This window comes from Aquila chrysaetos, chromosome 12, assembly GCF_900496995.4.
Source record: "Aquila chrysaetos chrysaetos chromosome 12, bAquChr1.4, whole genome shotgun sequence".
Taxonomy (NCBI): Eukaryota; Metazoa; Chordata; class Aves; order Accipitriformes; family Accipitridae; genus Aquila; species Aquila chrysaetos.
Window position 1 is genome coordinate 33851297 of NC_044015.1, and position 14529 is coordinate 33865825.

A 14529-nucleotide genomic window follows, 5' to 3' on the forward strand; every position below is an offset into this window, starting at 1 on the left:
TTCATGCTTCATTCTCTTCCTGACAAGTACCACAGAGCTGCTTTACTTAAAAACAAACAAACAAAAAACCCCACTTTTTACCCAGCTCTGGGACAGGACGGGAGGCGTGGAAGTTTCCCGCACAAGTGGCAAGCCAGCGGACACGCGCGTTCACACCCTGGACATTTGCCTCTCCGATAAATGATACGCACGATAAACACACAGCACTCGCTGCGCACATCGCACGTTTTTTGCGGACAGCACGGATCGGCGCGACGGAAAATGGGCAGCCCCACGCAAAGGCTGCTGAGGCCCGCGAGTCACCCGCCCCGCTGCGACAGGCTTGGGGCTCGCCCCCATAACCCGACCGAAACGCGAGGAGAACGGCCCCCACCTCCTGGGATAAGCCACGAGGCCCAAGAGCCTCCTTACCTGGGAGAAGTTGAGCCCGTTCAGCGGGTGACACTGCTCCTCCACCCTCTCCACCGCACCCGTCGTCTTCTTCATCCTCTCGGCCTCCTGGGCGAGGTAGAGATCGAGCACCGGCACCCCTCTGGAGCGGATGTCCGTCTCCGTCAAGGAGTTCACCATGAGCATCACCCAGACGGGCCTCTTGCGCTCCCAGTTGCCGGCGATGGCGTTGAAGAGGTAGTCGGCGTAGAGCCCTTTGCCCCGCTGGTCCGGGGTCATCCAGTGGGGTAGCATCAGCTTGATGTAGTCCAGGTGGCGTTTGAGGCGGCGGTACAGCTCCCGGGGCAGCACGTCCTGCAGGTTCTCCCCGTGGGGCAGCATCTGGCAGCTGGCCAGCCCCGAGATGGTGTAGGGGTCGGTGAGGTCCAGCTCGAAGTAGACGCTGGAGCTGGCGTGGAAGGCGGCCTTGGAGTTGTCGGGGATGAAGTCCCACACTCGCGTGTAGGGCACGTGGATGGTGCCGAAGAGATAGGCGGGGGGGTCGCGGCGGATGGTCCAGAGGAAGGAGTTGAGCTCTCCTTGCTGCGGGGAGGACAGCGGGGGCCGGTCAGGGGCAGAGGGGCAGCCCACGCTGGCAATGCCACCCCCGGGGCTGCCCGCAGGGAAGGAGGAGCGGGCGTCCCTCTGCCCCATCTCCCTGCGCAAGCCCTAACCGCGGGCACGAAGCGGCCCGCCTAGGGCAGAGTCCCGCCGTGACACCCCCCCACCGCCCCGCTCCCCTCTCCCCCACGGGCGCCCACCCAGCCGCCGCATCCCTCCGGACCCGCACCCAGCCCAGGGCCCCCCTCCGCGCCGGACGGCCGGGCGCGCGCGCCGGCACACCGCACCCCTCGCGGGGGACACGCGGGGCAGCGCCACACCTGCGGGGCCACGCGCGTCCGCGTGGGCCGCGAGCACACGCGCGGATGGGGTTGGGGGGGTCCCTCCCTCCCCCGCGTCCCGTCCCCCCCCCCCCCCCGCCATGTCCGCGCCCCGGTGGCTCCCGCGGAGCGCCGCGGCCAGTCGCGCATCCCCCGGCGGCCGCGCCCCCCGGCCCGGCCCGGCCCGGCCCGACCCGGCCCGGCCCGGCTCACCGAGCGGGGCAGGTCGCACTGCCCCGTGTCCATCTGCTCCCGCCGGGCCGCGGCGTCGGGCAGGAACCCCCCGAAGACGAAGCAGATCAGCGTCAGGTTGAGTTGCATCCCGCTTCCTCTCGCTCTCCTCTCTCTCCTTCCCAGATGAGCCTTTTTGGATTTCTAGGATCTTTTTTTTTTTTTTCCCTCCCCCTCCTCCTGCTCTTCCCCCTTTTTTTTTTTTTTGGCTTTTTTTTTTTTTTATTCAAACAAACTTTGCCAGTCCCATCTGCATCTGACAAGTGCAGGGGGAAGGACTGGCCGCCCCCTCCCTCCCATGCTCTCCCCCCTCCCGCCCTTTCCCACCCCCACCCCCTCTGGCTCCGGGCTTGTCAGAGGCGCTGGATGCTTTGGGGAGGACGGTTCTCATCGCCAGCCTCCGCCATGCTTTGATTTTGCAGACCGGAGAAGCTCCCTTCCCGCCCCGCCGGTTCGGGAGGAGGTGGGGGGGGGGGGGGGGGGGGGAATAGCCTGAAAATAAAAAAGTAAAAAAAAATAAGGTTTGGGTTTTTAAATTCGGTGGCCAAGGGGGGCTCCCGCGGCGCCCCGGGAAGGGCGGGCGCTGCTCCGCGGGGCGGCGGCGCACACCGCACCGGGGAGGCCAGGCTCGCGCTCCGGCGGAAAGTTCGGCGCAGCCGCCCCGGCCCGCCCGCGCCTCCCGCCGCCGCCGCCAGGGGCCGCCGCCAGGGGGCGATGGCGCCCCAGCGCAGCCGCGCGGCAGCGGCGGCGGCGGCGGCGGCTGAGGGGCGGTGGAGTTCCCGCCTCGCCCGCCGCCTCCCCTGAGCCGCGGCGGCACCTGCGTGGCCCTTCCCTCACTTTAAAAGCCGAAAATGGAAAAGTTTCGACATTCCCGCACTCAAAAAATGCGACAAAATCACGCAGACGGGGCTCGTCCCGGGAAGGAGCGGAGAGCGGCTGGCTCCTGAGGGGATGCCCTGGGGCGCGCCCCCTCAGCCCGCCGCCGGCTGCTCCGACCCCGCTCGGCTCCCAGGCGTGAGGCGACATGTCCTCGCAGGCGCCGCCTTCCCCGGCCCCTCCGAAACCAGGGGCAGCAAGGCCTCGCTGAGCGCCGGCGTGGAGGGCAGGCCAAGGACGTGGGCCCTGCATGGCGCTGGCAGCACTGGACCCAGCGCCCCGGGTATCCTCACCTGTATGGCCGCCCCGGGGGGGTCCCTCGCCTCCTCGGCCTCACAGGAGGGTGGAAGGAAACCTCTCTCTGTGTGTTTTCAAAATGTGCATCTGTCCTGCTTGCACCGCTAGCTATCCAGCTTCCACTCGGACCAAAAAGCCTCAGGAGGAAGCACCTTCCTCCGACAGGACCTGAGCTGGTTCTTGCTGACAGGAGCACGACCAGGATCCCTGAGGGGCCGGAGCTTTCTCTGGAGGTTGTTGGCGGCAGGCGCTCGACTCCCGCAGCTGCAACTCAAGCCTCCTCCCGAGTGTCCGTCTCTGTTAAAGCTGCGGGGTTTCAGAGCAGAGGACAGGCTGACAATGCCTGCCACCGTCACTTGCAGAATCCAGATCCTGCCTCTGGATCCATTCGGGGCAGGGGTGGGGGTCGGGGTGCCAGCCGTAGCCCCTTCTCCCAGCAGACCGCCACCCAGCCCCGCTGTGTTGGTAGCCCCAGGTGTCCCTGCCAGCTGGCCTGCCGTATGCAGTGCGCACAGCAGAGCGGATCCGGAGCCCGACCTTCCCACCACCTCCACGACTCTGAACCCTTTCCAAAATTGGGAAGTTCCTCACTGTATTGAGAAGAATCAAAACTACCAAAGTTTGCGTGATGAAATACAGTGATTGCTGTTATGAGGTGGAGGCCTTGCTCTGGCAAAACTCAGAGTGGAGCCAGCAGGGGTTTTGCCAAGGACGGTGGCGGAGTCAGGCCTAGCTGGCTATAAACATGGCTTCCTGACAGCCCTGTGGAGACCGAGAGGGGACACCACTTGCTGTGGTTACTGATGAACAAATGCAGCTACGCAGGCTACTGAAGGGACTTTCGAACCACCGTGTGCACATCCCGTGGACTCTGCTCCTGGCCTCCAGAGGCAGGAGAGCGTTCTAACCACAGCGTCGGGACTAGTGGCTCCTTTCTAAGTGAGCCTCCTCCTCAATCTCTTCTTTCTCCTCTGCTCCCAGATCTTCCAGCCAGGTAAAAATCATGCAAAGGAGCAGGGGATTGGTTTTCTTCATGGTGTTTCTAGTTCTTGCAAAGAAATATTTAATCTCCTGATTCTACCCTGAGGGATAAGGTTCAGATCAGGGAAAGACACAGAGGGACAGAAAGAGGCAGAAGGTTTTTTTAGCCCGCAAGGTGACCCATCACGGCGGCACAGGATGGTCCAGTGAGACAACCAAGTCATGGTCACACTGGGTGCTGGTGGCCTGGTGTCACCCGTGGCCCCGTGCTGTTGGGACACGGGGTGGCAGCAGGTGGGTGTGTGCTGCTTCGTAGGCAGCCAGCTCTCAGGTGCCTTCCCCGCCCCATCTACCCTCAGGGGACACAACACTGGGGCCTCTCAACTTGCCTCCCCAGCATTGCCGGTGTGATGACACAACCCCGAAAGGATGGGGAGGGCAGGGCCTAGCTGCACGTGCCCACGCCATCTCTCTCTCTCTCTCTCGAGCAGCCCCACCTTTCTCCCAAATGCGCCTCAGCACTCGCTCCCAGCCCACCCACAAGCGTGCAGGGTGCTGGACGGTCACCTCAGGTGGCTGTGTCCCCACCTGAAATGAAGTCCGGAGCAGGAAGCATTGTGCAGTCCGTGTCCCAGCAGATGTAATTCCACAAGGGCCAATTCCAGTCACAACAACACAGTATCCTGTTGTTTTTCCCTAAGCTGCCACAAACCATTTAAAAGCTACAGGCTTGATGCTATCGTGACACTGTAGCATGGAGGGCTGCTGCATTTGTTCACAGCTGCACCAAACTGCATGCTTGTGTTCAGCAAGTGCCACTTCCCAAGTGACATGGCTGCACTTGCCTGGCTTAGTGGCTTTGACTTGACCGACCCTTTTTCTAGCTCCTTCCCAAATCTCTTCCAAAGTAGTGAAAGAACAGAGGGTCCTCATCAGAAGGCTGGTAGGGACATCTCCAGTGATGTGACCCAACATCTCACATGCTGGAGAAGATGCCTAGGAGGTCTATAAGGAGATGTGAGGCCCTATTCAGTCATGGGCGCCGAGTTGTGAGGTAGGGTGATTACCCTCATCGATGGCATACATATCAAAGCACCCAGGGCAAGAATAAACAAACATCTTTGGCACTGTGCTCGTCTTCCGTTAGCCAAAAGGCAGGTGTGTGGGGGGGGGGTATAGCAAGTTTTGCAGCCGTTTCCCTGAACTCAGCCCTGATGTTGCAAGAGCTGCCTAGCTGTGAAAACAGAGCCTCGCCTTGATTTATGCCGCTTGTGGGTAAGATGACTAAGAAGAAGAAGGGGGGAAAAAAAAAAGCAGAACAGGAACAGAAATCCCAGTGGGAGCGCGATGCGGGTGTGTACCGATTTGGTGGGACAGTCAGGTTGGGGAAACTGCAGCCAGAGCTTCAGGCAGTAGGAAGAGGAGACCACAAACCACATGATAAGTATCACAATGTTCCACCTAAGATACTAAAGCATGCCACAAGCTTTTACGAAGACAACTCTTTGGTAACAGCAAGGGAAATTAATTCTTTTCTGTAATTGTAACATTTTTTTCTCCTTCAGATGAGTTCCATATGTCCTTGTGATTTTTTTTCCTTTAAACACAGCAGTTTAGAACAAATCCTAAGTAACATTTAGCCTACTTCTAAAGCAAATATTTACAAAAATGTTAAATAATGGTTCTGATCTTTGGAAAGTGTATATTGCTCCCTACCTGCTACTGTTTTGCGCCTATCAGGAGTAATAGCGAAGCTTTGCAATAAACCCCAAGGCTGTAAAAGCAGTATAACAATGTGATTAGCAGTAATCAGATGGGAAATACTGACTATTAAAAACTGTGAAGAGATAAGAGGGATAAACTGCAATGAGAAGGTTACGTTATTTTGTTTTAACAAATTTCAAGAACTCTAATGGGGGAATAGGCTTTTAATCTTACAAAAGCTGTATCGTTTTTTTGGAAGCATAATAGTGTTAGCTGATATTTATGTCATGTATCATCTTCAAAGAGCTTTACTAAATAAATATTAATCATTTCACCAACCACTTAAAGGCAACCACTTCAGGGGTGCGGTGAGGCAACAACTTAACAAGTAAGTTGTACTACGACAGGAAGTGAAGACAGCCAGATTCAATAAGGAGTCCGTGTGGGTACAAAAAATATTTGTGGAGGCTTTAACAATATCTTTAATCAGGCAAAACAAAACCCCATGGAATAGAGGGCAGATTTCTTTGTTAATGAGAAGCTGGCATTGGAACTTGTAATTACAGTACATTTCCAACAGGTAAAGAAGATTATTAGATCTGAGAGGAAACAGCTGGTGAGGGGTCAGTATTTCCATGCAGGGAAGCTTAACACTTTTTTATCAGAACATGCTCCTTACGGGGCTAACTACCCTTTTGTCTCTTCCTCTCCTCTCACCTTCCTCCCAGGAAAAATATCATATTGTTGGTCTGTGCTGTATCAGTATTTCCCTGTCTCCGCCATGGTGTACTTTCTTTTGAAGAATTTCAAAGCACCCAGTGGATTTCAGTCTCTGCATTACTTAGGCCTTTCCTGTAACAAGGAACTCTGGCTGACCCACTGACTCTCCCAAAAGCTGTCCTATGTCAAAACTCAAGAGTAAGAATCCAGCTTTTCCTTTTTCCATGAATGAAGCTGAAGGTGTCTTCTGCGCCTGCTAGATATGGCAGATGAGATTCAATCTTTTTGTATGTTACAGATCACGGAATAAATTAAGTTGGAAGGGACTTCATGAGGTCCAACAGCCCTCACTCTGAGCAAGGTTAACTTCAATGTTAGATCAGGTTGCTCAGGTCCAGTTACGGGTCCTAATTAAATTTCTCTGCTCTCTTATGCACAGGTGGCATTATATGTAGCTGTCCTGGACTCAAAAAGTAATAAGCCTAAAGCAGTTGCACTGCTAGCTATCATCATGACTTTTTATTTGCCATGACACCTGTGCTGTGATGTGTCTGGCAAATACAGATTTTCCTGCAGAACATTGATTTTGATGTTAGCAATTGTATTCACCTATAACATCATTGTTCAGTCATGCAATTCATTATTTGAAATGTGCAGTTGTCAGAGGAACAAACCCCTACTACTTAAGGCTGTCACACTGAAACTGCTGAATTATCACAACTGTTTTAATGTTTCATATCTTTTTTTTCCTGTGTTGCAACCAGTACGACGTAGTCACTGTAGTCAGTCTTATATTTCCTTGCATGTTTGTCCTCCTGTGTCCAATTCAGTGTCTTTTGTCTCAGCATTCCAGAAACAACCAATCTACTTCTTGAAGAAAATCCCCTCTCAGTCCTAACATCCTCCCTTCTAAGGACTAGGTATGAATTTTGCAGACCAACCAGCATTAAAAGCTTGTATTACATTTTGCAAAGTCTCACCTTGTGCTGTGGCCTCTGCAATGACAGACCACATCCTGCCTGAGACTAGGCGTGTAAATACGCTGAAGAAAACCTTTCCCAGTATCAGACTCTGGTATGCATTCTCTCTCTGTATAAAGTTTAGTCTGCGCTTGTGTATGTATATAATATTACACACGCACACACCTAGGAAGGTGTATGTATCTATGTGTGTGTGTGTGTTTATATATATTAGTGTGTTTACATATATGCATACACAGGCATACACACAGAAAAAAGATGGGATAGGTGAGTGCTATTAATGCTCCATTATATGCTTGTCAGTTCCTTTTCCCATCCTCTCAAAGATATTCTGGATTTGAGCCCATGGAGGCAGAAGCCTGTCCTTCTCTGTCATCCTTCTACAAGTATGGTGGATCCTGTCTTTTCAAGATTGTCTGTCTGCAACTTAAGCAGAACATTACTGTTCCATTCCTAAAATCTATTAAATCAGAGAGATGGTGAAAAAAAGGTCTGAAAGCTGAACAGGAGTAATCTCCCTGCTGCATAGCAAAGGCTGTAGCTGTTTCTTTAGCACAATAGATTATCTCCTTGAGGCCTAATAAGCAAAGAGATTTCTTCCTGTTCAGCATAGTTCAGTGTGCAGTTCCAGAAGCTCCACTTAATTTCATAAACAGTCCAAACCTCTTTCATGTTTGGAGAATGATTGGGAGTTCAGCTGCTCGAGAGTCCTCTAAATGTTCCACTCTTTATTGTCATTCACTATGTTTTCTTTTCCTGGTTTCTAGATTGCCATTGCTTTCTACAACCTTAGTATCATATTATGTTCTTTGGCATTTATTAACGAGAAGCCTGAGAGGGGTTTTGTAAGTGGGATGAGTCTTTATTATAAAACAGCTAAACCAGCCCTCCAAGACGGCACTTCTGAAAGAGGAGTCTATGCGTGACTGTCTTTCTCCTAACCTGGAGCAGAATATTCCAAGCAAATGCAATAACTTGGTGCATATGTCTGAAGTAGCTGATTTACCAACAGCATTCCTATTCCAGGGGCTTTGAACATGCATAATGGACATGCAAAATGTGCCAATATTTTGGTAATTTGGTTTAAAAACTGCTGCTTTTTTTCTTTTGGAGCTGGTAGAATATGGCTCACATTTGTTGCGTGTGTGTGGGCCTGCTCCTTATTAAACTCATGGTTCTTTTTTCCAGTAACCACTTCAGTGCTGTGAATCAACATAACCAGTTCAGAAAAACACCATCTGTCGATTGGATAAACAAAAGTCTAGTTAGCTGGAAGTTTAATAGATCACAAAGTCTCACCAAGTCCATTTTTATGTTAATAAATTCCACCATGGAATATTTTCTGATGTCACATGGCAAAAGTGCCCTAAATAAATAGCAGCTGAAGCATTTTCCATTATTTATCTTAGTGTTTTGTGAGCTTAACAATAGGAATTGGCCAGGATCTGAACTTCCCTAATCTCCAAGTGCCATATGGGTCTGTATGTTGGGTTTTATGAATCTTAGACAACTAGGTAGAGAAGGGATCTCACCTAGCCTGACCAGAGTTGGGTCAAATGGACCTCCACTATCCCAACCAGATGTCCATCTCACTTAGGAGTGGGGGCTGGGGCTAGCGCTCCATAATAGCCACTGAACCCATTTCATCCGGCCTGTGCCCAAATTATTCCTTCCCATATTATTCCTGGATAGTGCTGTGGTGTGAGATGTCTCATCTACCACCTGTGCTTGGAAAGACCTCCTCTGAATGTCAGCTATTTCTTTCCCTGCCAATTTAGTCTGTTTTTAAAAAATGCCCATGGTGGAGATTTAATGCATCAGCAAGTATAGCTCAGGTGGTTCCTTCATGTCCTGTCCCCATTTTCCTGAGTGGAAGATTGGGCCTGCAGGTGGAATCTAGGAAAGTTCTTCCAACAATAGCCATTTTATCTTTCTGACCTATGGAGTTTGTCAGAGATGGTCGAGGTGATCTCCCTGTGAAGGTAATTAGACTCTTCAGCTGCCAAGTTTCACTAGGAAGATTTCATGTCTTCAGAGAAGGGTCATTCAGACTCCCTGCTGTTTCAAATCAAGCACAGGCAACACTTCCAAGCGAATATTCAAGTCCAAGATCCTTCCTGAGTGAGCCTGTGGTCAAGACTGTACCAGTTTATCAGTTAGTGTAGAAAGGAGTGATATTGCCTGGCTGCCTTTTGCGTGGCCACCAAATGCCTTTTTGATTCTGGTCATGTGCATACTGTTTTTTAATAGTAGTCCAGAACAAAGCGTACACTTGCTCCTCTGGACATGTATGCAAACACTTGATGAGACCTTCCAAGTCATCCTAAGTCCATTAAAAAGGGTGAATAACAGGTTTGCCTACAAAGTTATAAAATTAGAGAGGAGATCACTAGACTATGGAGGAGGACTCTGCTTTAGGCAGAACTTCTAGTGGTGCTGAGAGACCCTGGGGCTGGAAGTTAATGCCAGCACTGCAGCAATGCTTTCTCAGGGTCATCACGGGGGTGGTATTCTCTCTTGATGTCAATACAGCCTGTGGCAATGTTTCCTGATAAATGGGCTATTGGGGCCACTGCAGCCAATATGTGCTACTTTCTCCGTAGATAGTCTTCTAGGGCACCTACTGCAGGAGAAATTTGGCTGCCTCCCTTTATGAGGAAACCTGGTTGTTATTAGAAGGGGATCCTACCCCTCTCCATGCTGTATCCTTTGTCCTCTCCCACAGGAGGAAAATGACAGGGAGCTTTTTCAATACCTGTAATTTTCTTGTAACACTGTCAGTTCTCTGTCCAAATCACCAGACATGATTTTGCCCTATTTTTAGGAAGCCTTAGGTGAGGAGCAGGACATATGTATGTTGTACACCTACACACATAGTATGGAGTCCTACTTGTTTCTTTCTGTTCCCTGAAAACAACTTCTGCTGGTTTGAATAGAACATGTAAATGTACTTACTCATGTGAAAGAAGCTTTAACATTTCAGATCATAGTAATCTTCCCCTTTCCTTCCTCCTGTGTAACTCAAAGTGGCTTATATATTTGAGATCCAGCTGTGCATGCTTGGATCTGTGATACTCAGATTGTACTTTGAAGCTACTCCTGCCCTGAAATCACACTGTGTATATCCATTACAAGCTGTAGGGAAGAATTAATCAAATAAAACCTGATGCTATGCTATGCTAAAGCACATCACAACTTACCTATCTCTGCTTACATATCTTCTGATTATTGCAGAGCTGTAAAGCTCGTCTCTTGTTTCTTTGAAGCAAATTTACAATAGCCCCAGTAATCCTTTTGCACTTCAGAAAAAGTAAACCTTTCACACTATTGCCAGTCCCGAAAATGCCGGCAAGGGCTCCTCTGCTGAGCTCTGTCCTTACGGGTATCAAATGTTAGCTGTGAACTGGAATACTGTGGCTGGGTCATGTTTTATCTGTGTGGTAGGATCCCAATATCAGTTTATCACAGAAGTTACTATTTTCAGGGGGGTTTTCAGTGCACTCTTTTTTCAAAACATTTTCAGCAGACAAAAAGAAAATACAGTCTGTTTTGAAAGTGTGGTTATAGTGTACTGTTGGTCCCAATTTGTGTCTAATAACTTTTAGTCTGCCTGCATGAGGAGTTAGGCTAGCCTCTCCTGTTGTTCGCATTGGTCACGTGGAGAGCACCAGGAAAGCAGGGAAAAAAGATCAGAATTAAGAAAAATGTCATAACCTGGCAAGAAGAATGAACTCTCCCCACTTTTTCAGAAACTAGCTTTGCTTTCATATGCAAGTAGATCTTGCAGGCAATGTAAAATCTGAGCTGTGCTTTCTGAGCACATCCTTTTGTTGAATCTCTATCTATAAATGCCTCACCCTGTGATGATAGCTATTCTATAAACATGAAACAGAAGGACAGATTATGTATGTATTTTTGTCAAGAGCAGAGAAATATAGCTACAATAAACCCAGAAGTTTGCAGGGTGAAGTAAAAAAGAGACTTTCTTTTCGGAAGCAAAAAGTTACGACTATTTGAATCTCACTGGGATGATGTTCATTGCGATCATCAGTCATACTTTTTGTTGTTGTTGCTATCTTACACATGCACACAGAAAGTGCCTTTCATGGATGAAAAATGTCTTGCTTATTCACAAGCCCTGCAGAAATAAACATTATTTTATATATATGTACTGCTGGCAGTGAGAATTTTATTTGTCATGTCATGTGCCAAGCTTTCATTAGTCAAAGTGTGAAAAATCCCATTTGCTGTGTTTTGGAGAGTTCATGTTGGAAGCATTTAGAGAGCAATTGACTAATCTTTCAATCATTGGAGAAGGGATCACCCTGGGAGCTGGCCAGCCACATGAGACTCAGGGGTTGTGCTTTAATCCTCAGCTTTGTAACCCGCCCTTTTCTTGACTTTGGGCAAATTGCTTCATCTGTCCAAATCTTGGATCCTCAACGACAAGGATCAGGCTTTCAAGTCATAAATTTGTTCAGTAGCATAAACTTAATATATCTCAGATACTAATATGGTGGTAGCCACATGGTCAGACTCTTCAAGCTAAATAAGCTTGATAAATGGAGGCAAGTCTGGATCTGAACATAAGTTTTGGAGAAACTCCAGAGCACAAAAAGAGTGAATCCTTGATTTCACTCTACACTGTCACACAAAACTAAGCACACTTTTTTGTGCACTTGGATCTCTCCCCCTGCTGAAGACCAGGTCCTGGTGTCTTCATCCCAAGCCTACCTCATTTTGGGGCTGATACAGGGAGATAAAATCCCTGCAGTGTCCTCTCTACATGAGGTCGCTGTGGAAGTAAAGGATCATGGAATAAGTAGAGCTGCCTGCGGAATGGCTTTTGCTTGATGGATTTAACTCCATGAAGCTGTGTATGTACCCAAGAATATGTAAACTGAACATGAGTTTGAGGTCCTGTTCCTACCTGTACTGGTGAACTGTCTCTATTGTCCCTATTCCTCTGTGTAAAATAGGAAGAGCATAAAAGCCAACATGACTAAGATCAAACTCTCTGCTTTTTCAGATGGAAAGTATTGCTTAAGTCCCCAGAGTCACATGAACTAAACCGAGGAGTTTGCTTGCTTTCTTAGAAATGGTTTTGCCAAGTTCTGGACAGAATTTACAGAACAAATCTCTTGGCATTGTAATTCATTGCAAAGGAGACCTAAGTTTATCAACTGAATTATAGATGATGGAACGTTATATCAATTCTTTAAGTGTTCTTTTTGCCTTCTTTTTATGTTACTTCTCTGCCCTCATCAAGATGCCCAATGAAAGACTTAAATCCATTTTCACCCTCTTTAGAGGCACCGACGATAAAGCAAATGAAATATTATTCTTTCTGAGTAGTAAATTTATAGCAGGCAATAACAAATCCATGAGAATTTACATGGCCTTTTGCCAAAGAAACCAAGGATTTGAATCCATATACTGAAAAATATACGCATATCTATTCCGGTGTTTAAGGAGCTGTGGGAAATCCATTTTTTTTAAGTGAAATGAGAGAAAAGTATCCCAAATCACCTATGACCCTCCTTTTAAAGCCTGAGTGTCATCAGAAGGTTAAAACATTATTAAGACTTTCTCATGCCTTTAGCTCCCTGACATATCTAAGGGGATGAAGGTATGAGAAGAATGAAGGCACCATACCATCAAACAGCCGAGCTTCCCATTGTCCATGCATGGGACAATGTGACTTCAGGCTCAGTGTCACTGTCTTCCCACTGAGATAAGGACTAGAAGCCTTACCAGATCCTCCCCTGAAGGAGCTGTGGAGGATGGTAAGATACTCCCTTTGAACTAAAGCAACATATATGAGCATTCCTAAAACCAAACTGCACCTGGTCTCGTGGAACCTCTGTTCATTATCTTTTGACAGTTGTCAGCTTGCTGCCCTTCTCTTAGCTAAATCCCCACAAAAGGCAATGTGTTATCCTTCCAGTAAGCTGCATGTTCACTGGCTAACCACTCTGCTGGATTTCTTTTACTCCTCCCATTCTCCTCAGTTGCTTCTCTTGTGCTTTGGTCATGTTGGTAGGAGGATAAATGTGATACCAGTATCAAACCAACCTGGAGCCCACTGAGATTTCCTTCTCCAATCTGGGATTTGAACTTTCTGTTCTGAGAAACCTCTTGAGAATGACTGGCTACCACAGTGTCTTGTTTGCTCAGACAGCTCAGGTCTCCATGGCTTAGTGGTTAAGGGAATCTACCAGATCTCTAGATGGGCATTTCCTAGGCTGCCTACTATTAGTGCACAGTTGTGGATCATGTCTCCTGCAGAGCTTGCTTTAATATTTTTGGCAAATGTCACCATGTCCTCACCAGTCCTCATCTGGCTATGCATGTGGAAGTCTTCAGACATGTCTGCAGTCGGATGCTAGCCGTGTTTTCAATCAACACGATTCAGTTTTAAATTATAGCTGTAAGAGCTTTTCAGGCTGTGCTGACAAGCCTGGTCATTAAAAAAAAAAAAAAAAAAAAGCTCCAAACCAATGTGCTTGGGGAGAAGAAGGGAGGGAAAGTGACATCCATTCTGGGAAGGAAGAAGCAAGAATAACAAAATCTGGCACCCTGGTCTGTGTTTTCTCTCATGATGCATCTCCATGTGCTTTCTGTCCTTTGGTAACACTGCCCTTTCCATGCCACGTTGTGGATCGTCAGATGAGGAAGCTTGGCCCAAAATAAACGCCAGGCTGCTTTTCATCTCAGGGATTTGTTTGTGCCAAGCGCACAAAGTGACTTCTTTGTGGCTGTTTGCATTTGTCGTTCCAAGTTGTCTGAGCACTAGGTTATAAATACACACCACCGATTGATAGCCTCAATATGTCCAGTCGGACAAGCTTTGCGTGCTGGCAAGAAAAGGATTTGGCTTGCCTTAATTATTTTTGTTTTAATACTTTTTAAAATGTTTTATATAAATCAAAGATACTGTAAATACAACTCTGGAGGAGGGGGTTCCTTCCTTACCCATTTCGTAGACTGGGTTTCTGACCAATAACTTCAGGTAAATTTTCTGTTTCATATTTGTATTCTTTACAGTCATGTATGTAAAGGGATGCTGTCAAGTTACATATGAAATTTAATGGCATCGACTTTTTTAGATTGTTTTTAATGCAGAAATAAAATGAAGTCAGAATTCTATCAACTTACCTCCTCTTAGAGGAGATGCAAGGTATGAGAGGAACATGAAAGGCTGAGTTGTTCTGAGCTCTGCCTTAAAGAGTGCTAATGGTAAGCCAAGATCCTACTGCCCTGGGCCCATGACAAGAAGGCCTGTTAATCAGTGGCGACTCGGAGCAGTCTGAGCTAAACCCTGAGTCTTGGGGACTCTTAGCCAAATCCTGACTACTTCACTGGGGAATGTTCAACCTTCTAGACTTGATTTTTTTCTGCGCCCACCCCCAGCCCCCACCACTGAAAAA

At 48.3% G+C, this 14529-nt stretch overlaps 1 protein-coding gene across 1 annotated transcript in view; it reads right to left on the reverse strand.

Moving 5' to 3' along the window:
• Positions 1 to 2210, reverse strand: part of TRABD2B (TraB domain containing 2B) — a 299405-nt gene extending 297195 nt beyond the window's left edge. The window contains exons 1-2 of the mRNA XM_030033800.1: positions 1524 to 2210; positions 412 to 972 (exon numbers count right to left, since the gene is read on the reverse strand). Of these exons, the coding sequence (XP_029889660.1) occupies positions 412 to 972; positions 1524 to 1631 (669 nt within the window). The 5' untranslated portion in view covers positions 1632 to 2210. The remainder of the gene's footprint in view (positions 1 to 411; positions 973 to 1523) is intronic.
• Positions 2211 to 14529: the final 12319 nt, after the last annotated feature.